The 14,084-nt window shown below is 36.0% G+C and overlaps 1 protein-coding gene across 9 annotated transcripts in view; it reads left to right on the forward strand.

Annotated features, from left to right (window-relative positions):
- Positions 1–14,084, forward strand: part of NECTIN3 (nectin cell adhesion molecule 3) — an 86,141-nt gene that overhangs the window by 33,616 nt on the left and 38,441 nt on the right. For 5 of the 9 annotated variants that reach the window (XM_017807919.1, XM_017807917.1, XM_017807922.1 and 2 more), the window contains exons 7-8: positions 12,509–12,647; positions 13,939–14,020. In XM_017807919.1, coding sequence (XP_017663408.1) covers positions 12,509–12,647; positions 13,939–14,020 — 221 coding nt within the window. Of the gene's footprint in view, positions 1–6,686; positions 9,753–12,508; positions 12,648–13,938; positions 14,021–14,084 lie in introns of those variants that run through there. The other 4 variants (XM_017807915.1, XM_017807918.1, XM_017807921.1 and 1 more) reach the window with 2 other exon arrangements.

A 14,084-nucleotide genomic window follows, 5' to 3' on the forward strand; every position in this document is an offset into this window, starting at 1 on the left:
GTGCACCACTTTTCAAGCTGTCAGTTCTGTGAATATCATCTGCTGTAAGTAGAACTCATGCTTTTTACCATGATTGTCATGCATGAAGATATAAGGCCATCATTCAAATTATGTTTGCAACTAAGAGACCAAAATAGGCCAACCAGGAAGTCACGTTTCCTAAAATGAATCAAGTTTTTGAAAACCAGAAGAAGTGTACAGGCCAGTTGGGCTGTACACACACTGACAGCTTGTGTTCTAGCCTATGGCAAATGTAACAGAGCTTAATAAGCTAACTGCAGAGGTAGTTAAGCTGCAGCAGTTGATCTTTGATGTGAACTGATGGATACTGTTTACCGTGAGTGCTGCTTTTCAGCTTTGTTCAGCAACTTTGTTTTGCTGCAGTGATTTACTCGCAATTAGCAAACCTTAACTGGTTCTAGGGAGCACCAAAACTGAACCTCAGCTAGCTGGAAATCCTACAGTCGTGGTTCTCCTGGTTAAGTGCATCAGTAACAACAAACACTTTAGTTGATATTAAATTAATTTCATTTTTTTAAAACCTCATGTTGATCATGCTACCAAACTGATTAAAACCACTGTGTATTAACTTTGCATATATAGGAGAGTTGATAAAAATGAGAGGTGGGGCAATTGTAAGTGTAACACCTGTGTTGTTTTCAGAAAGTAATATAAAGCACATTTTATTCTAACTCTTAAGAATAACTTTTCATTGTGATTGGCTCTTTAAATAACTGAAATGCCCTTAATGGTGCAGGATGGACAGGTAACTATGAAATAATCTTACCACCTTTAATATTTGACTTAACTGACGAGGTATCTAGTAATGGCAAACATGGCACTGCTGCACTATGAAGCAATCAGCAATAACATGAAATAAACCATTAGCTTATTTTTCTATCTTTGCTTTTATCCAATTTATGAAACTTGGTATAAAACAAAGGGAAAGCTTGAAGCTAGTGGACAAAGCTGTATCATCACACCATCTTTGAAATTTTAATTGTAAAGCTGTCAAAAAGGATTTATGATGTTAATGCTTCTGAACAGTCACGATGCTGGTAGTTAAGTTTTTTTTTAACTGCTAGCAAAAAAATATCTCAAGTTGACATGTGTTCTAGGATTATAATGTAAGCTGAGCAAAAAAGTTGCCTTTGGTCCTGATATTCATTGTTAAAAAAATAAAGCTGTATTTTTAATAAGTTTTATTGTGCTCCTAGACTTTGTTAGTACTTTTTAAGTGGAATAGAGAAATAAAAGAGAAGTTGATACCAACTAAATGGTAAAATCACCAGTTTTTATTTACAGGAGATAATACATCTTTATAGGGTTAGAGAAATACTCAAATGTTATTTGAAGACAGACTTTTTTTATATTGCTTTTAAGGCACTGATATCTTTGCTATTTTTTACTCATTCAGTGATGTAAAGTTAAACTTCTTGTGTAGTTTTCAAGCAAAAGCAAGTCATGCTTCTCATGGGTTCAAGTGTTGAAGTTCTGGATGTAGTCCTGTAGTGCCAGGTTTTTCAAAACAAGCTGTCAGCTTGATATGTAAAGCACTTCCTCTTGCAATATTGATTTACTCAGTTTTCTTACACAAGGAATTGTATCTTGTTCTCTTGGCTCTGTGTTCCTTCACCTTCATACTGTTTACTGAGGCCTTTCCTTTCTCCACTTGCAAGGGAGAAGTGACCTGTGAGACTTGCATTCAGATAGGAACCTGCTTACTTCCTCTGTCATGACTGCCTTTGAGAGACACTACTTTTGTTAAAAGTAAAGCCAGCCTTTGTTAGCCAACAATCCTGGGAAGGTGTGATTTTTAAGTACAGGGTCACCCTCTTGTAGAGTGGGCATTGTCAGGATTAACATAGGAGAGGCTGATCCTCGGTTTTACTTTTGTTTCTTCATAAATCAATCTCTGTTCTGAGAGAGCATTGTGAATTCAGACACTCGTTTATTTCCTAAGGTACAAACTGCGTTTTTTTTTTTCTGTTGTGTAGCAAAGGACTTCCCAGGATATTCTGACTGTTAACTTTCTTGCTCCCTGGCATGGCGCGCTTTGAAACTTTAATGGTCTTCCTAAGTGTTCCTCTGTGCTCAAGCTTATGTTAATGATAAGTTTCTCCTGTATCGCAAAGAAACACCAAAGTCTTCTATTTGGTGTGTGGAAATCCCAGCTAGAAACTACAAAAGTACTCTGAACTTTGAAAGTGGCTGATTGACTCTGGTGAAAGAAATGGATGGTACCTGTCTGCATATCATGCTGCCAAAATAGACATGGGGGCCCATACACTGAAAAATAATCTAAAGGGAAATGTCCTACTCCAGTGTGGAGCCTTCATAGACAAGAAACTGTGGGGAGAGGGTTACACAGTGTCCTCATCTGTTTCTTGACTTTTAGAGTCGCAGTGGTTGGAGAAAGAATGTTTCCACATCAATTCTTCTCGGATATTTCTGAAAGCCTCCTTTGATGGAAAGGCAGCTCTCCCTGCTGTTGCAGAGGAGTTGCTATGTAAGCTTTTCAGCAGTTGAGAGAAAGGGTTGTTTTTATAACACCCAGCTACATTGAATTATTATTCATTTTTTTAAGTACTTGCCATGTAAGTGAAATTTAGCAACAACAGCAGGTTAAGAAGCAAACATAGATGTAATACAGGTACAGACAGATACTTATCACTTAGATCTCTTTAAACTTGTCATTTTCCTTGTAATCTATGCAAAGCCAACTCAGTTTTGGATTATAAGTAATTGATAGCAGGTCCTTGGCAAAGAAAGGGATGTTTGCACCTTGAATCGTGTGGGGTTTGTGTTTTGTTTTTTGGTTTTGTTTGGTTTTTTTTTTCAAATAAGGAGAATTACTTTTAGCCACTTTACTGTGACTTTTGGAACTAGGCAAACTTTGTCTATATTAATTCACAACAATTATCCAAGAAACCTTTCCTTCCAAAACTACTTCTGTAATGCTTAACTGACATTTTAACCAAAGGAGATGCGTGCCAGTATTGAATTATCTTACCTATTATAGAGCTGGTCACCTTACCTCTGAATTATTTCATAGTAAGCTAAATCCAAAATGATTTATAGTTTAAAAATATTGTGTTATCTAGCTGATTTTCTTAAAATGATGTGCTTGTTGATATTGATACCAAGACAGGACTTAACCTAAGATTTTTAAGCTAATGATCTGGTTCAAAGGATGCTCCATCTATTTCTTTTCACATTCATCTTTCTGACACTTGGCTTGTTGTTGGCTTTGACTTACCACAGAAGCAAAGGTGGGTCCTCATTGTTCAAGTGTCTGGGTACTTCAGGGGGATTGAAGTGGGAAGATGTGGTGTTTGGGCCATGACACATGTCATGTTAATTGGATGTCTTTACTAAAATTAATTGTAGAAACTCACCTTCCCAGGCAAAGTTGTTTGTATTGTAAGAGTGGAGAAAATGATCAAGAATAGTCATTTAAGGAAAAAATAAAATTATCAGACTCATGCTGTTGAAAGTTGGTACTGTCTTTTATTGGAAACATCTGGAAAAATAATTAATAGAGGAAAAACTAAGCAGTATACAAGGACCATGGTGCTTTAGTTTGAGGTGGTATCAGAGTTTCATTTGAAGTGAACAGCAAGTCTTGCTTTACTTGGCAGAAATCTGTGTCAAAAGCTTTGAAGCAAAAACTTCTTTATGTGCATGGAGTGAGTTGTCTTAGTATATTGATACTAGAAAACTGGTTTTTTGCTTTCCTCGATTGTGTCTCTTGTTTTAATGGGGATGATAGCTATGGAAAAGGAGAAGAAATTTTGTGGGGGTCTTTGCTGGTCCTCATTACTGCAGGGCACATGGAATAAGGATGTGAACAGAGCCCAGAACAATAAGAAACAAAAACTGAAATCAAGATGGATTTGACTTAAGCCCAGGTATTTTTCAGAATTTATGCCACTTTTAGCTCCCTGACCTGCATGGACATTTTAGTATGTTGTAGTTTGTGCAGCAGCAAGAGCCTGCATCAGTGAAAGCTGTTAAACGTTGGGTCCTAAGTAAAATGTGGGAAATTGTTGCTTTTGAATCACGTGCCATATGAAACAATTAAAATGAAAATTTTGTTCTCAATGTTATGTAAAAAACATTCAGAATTCAAACATGTATTGGTGATTACGTGAAGTATTATAATTAAACAGCTTTCTGATATGAAAGAGTATTGTCTTTCATACCAAAGGACAAGAGTGGCATTTTCTTGATTTGGAGATAGCATTTGAGTTATGATTTGCAAGCAAGATATTATGGAGTAGACATAAAAACTTTGTCACTGCTGATCTCAGTGTTGTTCTCTGTTTGGGAAACCTGCTTGGTACAGGAAGTGGAAAAAAAACCGACTTAAGTTTTACATTTAAAAAGCTTCGGGTGACATCAGAAAACTTCACTTGTTCTTAGTTGTAATTGGCCTTTTAAAGAAGAAGGGACAACTTTATTTTGTCATTCTTCAAACAGTAAGAGGTATGGACACAGGCAGTACAGGTATCATGGTTATGTATATTCTAGGAATACATAAAAACAAATGCTTAATTTAGCATGCATTTGCAATTAATTTAAGATTAATGTGCTAATTAGTTCTTTTAGATAATGCAGCTGGACAACCTGAAAACTGGTGGATGAATCAGAAGTTAAGGAAAAGCTTTTGTAAAACACTGTTTGTTTGTTGCATTTTTTTTAATATATTCAGTGTAATTACCACTGTGCTTACTTCACATATGTGATGATTAGATTTGCCAGGATGCAAGTACTACATACTTGTGCATGTGGAAGATGGGACTTAAAACCTCACTATCAGAGGGAAATAAATGAGCAATTGCAAAACCAATTAAAAAAAAAAGTATAAATAGAGCTAAAAAATCTTGTGTCTAAAGCAAATACCTTTTCAAGGAAGTGGAGTTTGAGTTTATCTTCTGGATTTATGGATGTGTGGGACATGGAAGCCTGGTAAACTTGGATTCCTTAATCTCTACTTCTTTGTTAAATTATCAAACTTACTTTAAATCGGTTTTTACTAAAATCATAATCTGAATTCCTCTTGTTCATTTTGGTAGTGCATCCTTCTTGTTCGATTTTCTGTCTTCTGTCAAATTAATTTCATTTACGTATAGCTCCCTAACAAATCATCACTTTTACATAGCAAGTAATATAATTATGCATTTTGAAAACCTGTATAAAATTTTACTTATTGTATGAAGCTTACAATATTGCATTAAGCAGTGAGATGCAGTCTGAAGATGTGTAGTGATCATGACAAATGTGATGATTCTGTCTGCTATGAGAGAATTGTATGTCTGTCTCTGAGTAGTAAGATGAAAAATCATATTTATGGCTATTTGTGATTTGTCAAATAATTGGAAGCCTGACAGATCTCTAGTTCTATCTGGTTTACTTCTTGTGGTGTTAAATCTAGGGTGCCTCTAATATGGTGGTAGTAGTAGTTCCATGATTCTTGCTTATGGGCATTTAAATAAATAACATTGGTATAATGAGCTACTTTGCTGTCCATGTAATATTCTCTCTAAAAGGTTCAAGCTATAACATGTTTAGTGTTGCTTTATTGATTTTTAAAATAATTAGCTTGCATTGGGCAAGGCAGAAAGTAGGTTTTTTTCAGTGTGGCACAGAAATAAGAACTGGAGTTGCATAAAACATTGTGATTGACTGGTATAATCTCAGGAGGCTTTCTTGGTGTCATCAGCCCATCACTTGGAACCTTGTCAGCAATACAGATCTGTAAACACAGATGCATACATCTCCAGTAGACCTAAAGAACAAAGGAAAAAGCCACGTGCTGGACAAGTGTGGTAGCTGGCAGTCTCTTGTTTACGTACATAACCTGACATGAAATCAATTGGTATTTTATATTGAGGAATGAATATGGAAATTTCTTTGTGTATGAGGCATCAAATTGCTTTCAAGAGGAATGCATAGAAATAATTTTTACTTGAAATGTTCTGGGTTTTTTATTGTTATTTTAAAAACCTCAAGGCTCCTTGCTCAACATAAGTGTTACTTTGAGATTAATACGTGCCATTTTTAACTATGCTTCTTTCACTAATCCCAAGGTGAGGCTGAGTAAGTTGTATTAATGAAATAAATGTTTTTGGAGAGATTAGCTTAAAATCAGTAGTTCATGCGTTGCTGACTGAACACACAACTCATAGTTTTTCATTCTTATACTTAGTGCCCTGAACCATTTCTGAAGTGGGAATTTAATGTGGAATAATTGACTCTGTGGCATAATCAGTTGATTTGATCGAGTATTCCTAACTGCTGGATGGAAAGTTAGAGGACTGCTTGGGTTTTTCCTCCACGAAGGAGGTAAATAACGAATGAACAGTCAACATCTGAGCAGAAAACCTGTATCTCCTTACTTTGAGGAGGGCAGAGTGTCTACTTGAAGATGATTTTTATTTTGTTTACTCCCCGTACTTTCTATCCTTCTGCAGCATAGCTCAAAACCGTATTTAATGAAGCTAGTTCAAAGCCTGTGGAAAATGTTAGACTTCTTGTAGTGCCATGAACTTGAGAATGAAAAACTATTCTTGTAGAACATACCCATCAACTTTGCTTTCTTATAAACCCTTAACTGATTTAGCTTGCATTGACATTCTGTGCCTTTTCTGTGTCTTGTCTACTTCTTTGCTCTTTTTCATTAGATCCTCCTACTACTACCACTCGGCTGCCCACGGTTCCCTGGCATCCTTCGACTGATGGCATCACAGGTTTAGCAACACAGCCTAGAATAATAGATTTCCCAACATCAACCTTGCCAACAATGCAGGACGACTCTTGGGGTACCATCATCGGTTCTGTGGTGGGTGGGCTTCTTTTACTCTCACTTCTCAGTGTTGTGGGTGCAATTCTCTGCTGTAGGAGAAGAAAGACGTTCCGTGGTGACTACTTTGCTAAGAGCTACATTCCACCGTCAGATATGCAAAAAGAGTCTCAAATAGATGTTCTTCAGTCAGATGATGTGGATTCTTACCCTGACAGTATAAAAAAAGAAATAAATCATCCAATGAACATAATATCTAAAGATTATTTAGAAGACCCTGAAAAACCTGAGTTGAACAATATAGACAATACTAACAGGTACCAGGAACGTTATGAAAGACGAATGGATTACTATGAAGGTGGAACATATGGATTGAATTTTATGGCTGGTGAATTATACGATGATGAGGACTTTGTTTCTCACTTAGATGGCGCGGTAATATCTCGGAGGGAGTGGTATGTGTAGTAACCACTGAAAACTAAACCTGTATCTGCAGTTCATTTCATTGGCTGGTCACTTGCAGATTGTTTATACTCACACAAGAGAGGAGGAATAAACTTTTTGAAAATGATTTTTTTTTTTTTGAAGGTTTTTATATTGTAACTTGACACAATGAAATACTGAATCTGGGGAAAATGTATTTGAGCTGCTTTTTTTTCCCAATGCTGTACTACTGTTTAAAATTGGAGTTTTAATGCAGAGTGCTTATATTGCTCTATGTCAGAGGTAAAAAAAAAAAAAGGCTAAATTAAAGTTCCCATTCAATATTGTTTAAGAATAAAAAGTGGCTGTCTTGGTTCTCTGATTTAAAAAGAAGTTTACCTAAGTCAATGAGGAAATATAATCTTTTGGGGCTTTGAATTATTCCAGTGTAGGTAGTATCCATGGTAAACTTAATGCTTCTATATAGCAAATACTTTACCAATTAAAATGAGTTACAGCAGAATTAAAGCTTTATTTTTTAGGGTTTTTTTCTGAATAAAAACGAATACCTCTTAGCATTTCAATGAGCCTTCTTGTAACTATATACTTAAAAGTTAAGTCGTTGCACTGAAACTAACTTATGAACAAAATTTTGAGGAGTAACTGTAAACAGGTCAAAGGCTTGTATTTGAATAAGATGAAAAGTTATTTTTTTATAGTCATTGATTTCTAAAGCTTATTCTAGTGTCTGTATATACATACAGTAAGGTATTTTGTTAGGCCTGTAATTGGCAGGATGTCAAAACTCATTAACGCATACAAGGTGCTCTTTGCAAGTACACAGGGTGCAGTTTCTGAGACCTGTTCCGGAGGCTATGTGGGAATCTTACTGTTGAATTTGAAAGCTGGAGAATTGGACGCAACTAAGGAGAATAATAGAGATTCCGAAGCTGGAGGCTAATGTGAATTTTCTTATTTTCCCAGGTGCCAAAAAACGTTAAGAGTTTTTATGACCGGAGGTTAAAACAGCGGTTTTACGCTGCTTCCGAATAAGTTACAATGCTTGCTTTGAAGAGGGTAGCTAGTTTCAGATTATTAGTAGGGAAGTGGACACTTGCACTGCTACTTCATTTGTTGAAAACACACTCTCCAGTGATGCAACTACAGAATCTATGAAACAGGAATTCTGATGACTTGTGCAGTCTCTGTACTGCAGTGGATTTGTTTTCCCTGCAAGTAATCAATACTGATTTAACAACATGTTCTTGTTCTTTCCAATGACATTGTATCCATTATATGTAGGACATCTTGTTTGACATCTGAAGTAGTTCTACTTTGTCTTGAGCAGATTCACCAGACTAAATCTGCTGATTATTTAGGAGGAATGAAAAAACTTTAGAGGAATTACAGAGCAAAGATAAATTCATACTTAGAATAGTAGATCTTTTGAAGTGCCATTTTTAAGTGTTTAGCTTAAGGAAATTGAAGCTGATAAGGCTATTAGTATTTGGAACCTGAAAAGGGAAAAGTCTCTGCTACCTTTGAGGTGAAATAGGCTGCATTATTACAGCTGCTTTCATGAGCATTCGTGTTGGAAGTTCTTTTCTAGCCTCACGATGTTTGGTAGCTTTACAGCATTTAGAGCTTCATGAACATAGTTGTATTGAGCGTTGTAGACGATACACTGTGATTGCATATGACTGCATGTCTTCAAAAAAGATTAAGACAACAGCTTTATTTGAAATTCCAATGGAAAAGCATCCCTAAACAACTTAAGTTTGTGTTTGGATTAATGGAGTACTAATACACGATTGACCAAAGTCTCAAGAACGATAGCAAGTGGTTATCTGTAGTTTGAGTGCAAACACAAGGAAAGGAGTTAAATTTCTAGCAGGAGGTTCTGATCCAAATTATTTCTGGAATAAAGAGATTTACCTCTCTTCAAATAAAAATACTTGATATATCATCTTTAAAAGATGGTGTTACTTTGAAATAAACATAACCATAAACCAGTTTTCCACATGGGATATCTTGCTTTTGTCTCTGTGGATTTTTTTTGCTTTGACTTTTAAAATATATATATGTTTAATTCCTATGGGTTAAGAAGTTGAAATGTTCTGGAATTGAAGTTGATAATACAGGTAGGGCTTACGCGTGTTGCAATGTTTTGTACATTATGTCTGCTGTAAAAAGAATTGATTGTAAGTACAAATGGCTGTTGTGTGAATAAACTTTTTGTTACATTCTGGAACATAGGTAGTGTTCAAAAATGTTTCAAAGGTATGTTCTTAAAAATTGAAGACAGAAAAGCACAGTAAACCCAGAGGCTGGATAGAATGAACTGAAGTGTTTAAACTGTTTAAGATGGGCTTTTTAGCACTTCCCCTTGTAGACCCTAAGCTTATAAAACAAGTGTCTTCAGGAACTATTTTAAGAAGATAAGAGAATGATAACTGGGGATAGTTGCTGCCAAACAATTTCACTTAAAGCATAGCTGATCCACTATCTAGGAACTGCCTGCTTTAAAAAAAAACCCAACATTTTTTTTCATTCTTTTGTTTTTGGTTGCTGTAGCTCTGCTTTAACTGTATTTCTTGGAGTGAATCAATTCCCATCTATTTCTGACCAACTGGTAGTTAAAATGCTGCACCATGGATCTTAGGTGCTCTCTAGCTTCTTCACCTTGGCATGGTAGTCTGGGTTTCTAATCGTTTTCTTGGTTGGGCTGATGAAATTTTTGTGCCTCCATTTTTGCCAAAGCAAAATAAGAAAGTAAATTCAGTGTGCCCTGTGGTAATTCCACTTCAGTTCCTGTGTGTTGTTACTCTTGCTGTGGGATATCACTATTTTTACTGGTGGTCAGAAGCAAATGGGTCGTTGTTGTCTCACGCAAAATGAGATTCAATTTCTGGAGTTTGATTGAAAGTATAATGCTCTATGGTGTTTCAACATTAGAACAGAATTTACCAGAAAAAAAGACACTGTGAAGTTAGTATGAAACAGTCAAGAAACTCTTCTGGTGTAATCACAAGACGAAAGCCTCTTCATGAATTCTGGACCTAACAGCATATATTAGTTACTTGTGATTTTTCTCACTTAAAGAAGTGGGTACCCAGTATAAACTAAACCTAAGCCAATTAAAAGGCAGTGCTTAGGTGGGTCTTCCACTGATTCATATGCCCATTCCTCAGAAGAAACTAGGATTTATGTTTCTGTTGTGGTTTAAACCCAGCTGGCAACTAAGCACCACACCAGTGCTCACTCACCTCCCCTCTCTCCCGACCACCCTGGTCAAATGGAGAGAAAAATCAAAAGTAGAACTTGTGTGTTGAGATAAGAACAATTTGCTATTTGAAAACAAGGTAAAATATTAAAATTATAATAGGAAATAATTATGATAATCAAAAAGGGGAAAGAAACCCAAACAAACAAGTGGTGTGCAATACTGTTGCTCCCCACCTGCTGACCAATGCCAGATCCCCTCCCTGAACCCAGAGTGGCCTCCCTTCTGGGGAACTTCACTTGTTTACATACTGGGCAGTTTGGGTCACCGGTCCTAGCTATGCTCCCTCTCAGTTTTCTTTTGTGTACCTCCTCTGAAACACACACACACAAAAAAAAAGTCCAGCACAAACAAAAACAGGAGTGTGTTATCAACATTGTTGTCATGCTGAATCCAAAACACAGCACTGTACCAGCTGCTGAGAAGAAATTGAGTCTCTCGCAGCAAAACCAGGATGGTTTCATGGTGTTCAGCCTGGTATCTGACACAAATGGAGCTTATGCCAAGAAAGCCATTATGTAAACTAGAACAATGATCACTGAAGGCGGTATGTTAATTAATCTTGTGGAGTGAATTAGCTTCTGCAAGTTGGTACTCCATGACTTTATCCCGTAACTTTAAGGAAGTCACAAAAAAAATCTTATTTCAGTTTTATTCAAGCTTAATAAATACTCAAACATACCTTTATGAGTGTGATCCCAGGGTATTCCTATCACATCTTTCATATGCAGTGAGAGGACAGGAATCTCTTTATTAGATTCCAAGTTAAATGTTTTGGGTTTTGTTTTTTTAATGAGAGATTATTCTGTCCAGCTTTTCAGCGTACAGGCAGAACAACATTAGAATTTTGAGTTATTGATAGAACATATTGAATATTTCAAGGGGTTTTTTTTACCTGTGAATAGAGCATACAGCTGAAGAGGCTCTCAAAATTTCCTCTGGTAAGAGATTAAATAGAGGATGGTCATGTCTTGTTTCGAAAATAGCTGAAGTAAATTGCTTTAGAAATATGTTGAGGTATAGAACTGTGTTAATTTTCAAATTCTTTGCTACCACCCTTTCTGATTCAGTATTCAATGTAGATCAGAGCATTATTTAATGTATGCTATCTATATTTTACAGGTAAGAGTTTTAGTGTATCTAATATGAGCTCTTCCAATTGTGCAACTTTTTGATGAGCCTGCTGATCCAAGTTTGAAATAACTGGGCTTGATGATTTTAAATCAAAGTACTAGCGGGTTTTTCAGTTTTGAGACTTAAAACATTCAATTCCAAGCATAGTGAAAGGAGTGACCTTTAAAGACTGACAAGTGTGTTAATTCAGTATGAGAGTTGTTAAACGTCGGATTTGACAATGCTAAGGTCAAACAAAAATGCTTTAGAAGGAAAAAGACACTTTTTTTTTCCTTTCCTCCTTATTAAAATTTATTTATGAAAATTACTTTCTTGTAGCTTGAAGTGTGAAGTCCTAGAGATGATAGGTGGTCTTAGTGGTTGGTTTTATAAGTACAAGCCAAGTAGTTAGTAAGTTTGCATGTTCATTGCTCCTAGTAGTATATCTTTTTTTCTCCTGATTTTATGTTTTCCTTTTTGCTTTCTGCAGATTTTGATGTCTTTAAAGAAAGATTCCTAATAAAGCCATAGTTGTCTAGGTTTTTGAATGAAAACCTTGTTAGCTCATGAAAGTGCAAAGCATGTGTTCTGTAACATCATCTTGCCTTGAAATGGAAAATAAAAGCATGCAGCTGCTTTATTAAAAGTAGTCAATGACACTTTCGAAATCAGGTTATGATTTCATTAACTGTCTTAATTCAACCAGTTTTTTAACTTAGTGAGTGGAGCCAGAACTGCAAGAGTGCTAGTGCAGGACAAGGCTTTCTATTTGGTGTACAAGGAAGAAACATTTCTCAGAGCAACTGAACAAGCTGAAGTAGCTTATCTGAGTATTGAAAGTGTGTGAACTTCTTAAAGGTGTAATCTGTGCTATCACATTGCAGATGTGCCATTTAAGCAGACATCTTCTGTTGCTGTAGCAGGGGCTGTGATTGGGGCAGTCCTTGCTCTTTTTATCATTACCATCTTTGTGACAGTGCTGCTGACCCCGAGGAAAAAAAGGCCATCCTATCTTGACAAAGTGTGAGTATGTGTTGGAATTTTTTTTTTTTTGTTCAATGGAAAGTAATGCATAGAAAGCATTTGTTCTATATAGGAATGTAAACGTCTGGGTTTACTTAATAGCTATTCAGCTGTCATGATTTCAAGGCTGTATTTTCAGAGTAGAAAACATGAAGGGGTTTTTTTTGAAAGAAAATTTATAGATTTAACTGAAGGGCAGGGGAGAGTTCCATCTTGACTGATGCCACAGACTACTAGTTTGTTGTACCTGTGGGTCTAATTTGAAAGCAGATTGACCATGCTTTGCAGAAGGGAAGACCTACTAAGATTTATTCTAATATATGTGTAAAATCACCCACAGATCTACTTAGAAATGAGTGACTTAATGTGCTTTCTAGTTGTTTCTTCAAGTCTCTGGTGCGTACAGGTGATTTACTTTTTTGAGCATCCAAATGGTCAAACAAAAAAGAAGCAAACAAAAAAAAGTCTGAAAATATTTTATCAGTTAAAGTGGATGATGTTTAGATCCTGTTTGGAACATGCATAAACAGTGAAGATGGCTTTAAATATCTTTAAATATCTTTAAATACAAGTATTTTTGCACATGCAATATACAGTGAACATTTAATGAGAAATGAAAATATCTGTCATGTCTGTATATATACTTAATGGGGAATAGAATTAAATAACTTAGAGCCCTTAGCATAAAATAAGTTTCCTTGTTTGCATTGAGCTAGCAAGATAAGTCAAGTGTTTACTTCTGATTAATTTCTAACATGGTTAGAAAATCTGTTTTCTTGTTTGTTTGTCTTAGATTCTGTAGCTGAAACGTATTTATATGAACAGTCTTAAACATTTAAATTCTTTTAGAATCATTTGCTTTCACTGAGAAGGTTACAATGGAAAAAGTCTTGCATGCAATAATGCATAGTAAGGCTTTCTTAAAGGCTTTTTAAAGAAAGGCTGTAGTTAAAAATGTTGCTCAAGCTGTATCTCATAACCTAGAAAACATGATAGATAACAGTAGTTCCTAACCCTACTTAGCTGGAGTGTATGGGGAGAGGTTCAGTCTACTTAACCTCTTATAGGGTAAAGAGTGAATTATAGGTGGTGCTTTTCTACAGAAAGTGTGTGGCTGAATGATTGCCAGTGGTGGATGTGTTACATTACAATATTTCACGTGTGTCATTGGTGACTGAAAGGTGTGTGTCCCTGAATACTGAGTGTTGGGTGAGTTGGCAGTTAAATAATATCTGACCATTCAGTTGGACTTCACAAACATGACATGTCATATTTGATTTCTTTACTACAGGATCGACCTTCCACCCACTCACAAACCATCTTCATGTGAGGAGCGAGCATTCTCAGCCCCACAGAAAGAAGCTATGCTTCAGGTGAGTAAGTGGTTATATACAGCTTAAACCGAGGTAGGGAAAGTGTTAACTTTGTTTTATTATG

Source organism: Lepidothrix coronata, unplaced genomic scaffold (assembly GCF_001604755.1).
Source record: "Lepidothrix coronata isolate B3197 unplaced genomic scaffold, Lepidothrix_coronata-1.0 Scaffold21, whole genome shotgun sequence".
NCBI lineage: Eukaryota > Metazoa > Chordata > Aves > Passeriformes > Pipridae > Lepidothrix > Lepidothrix coronata.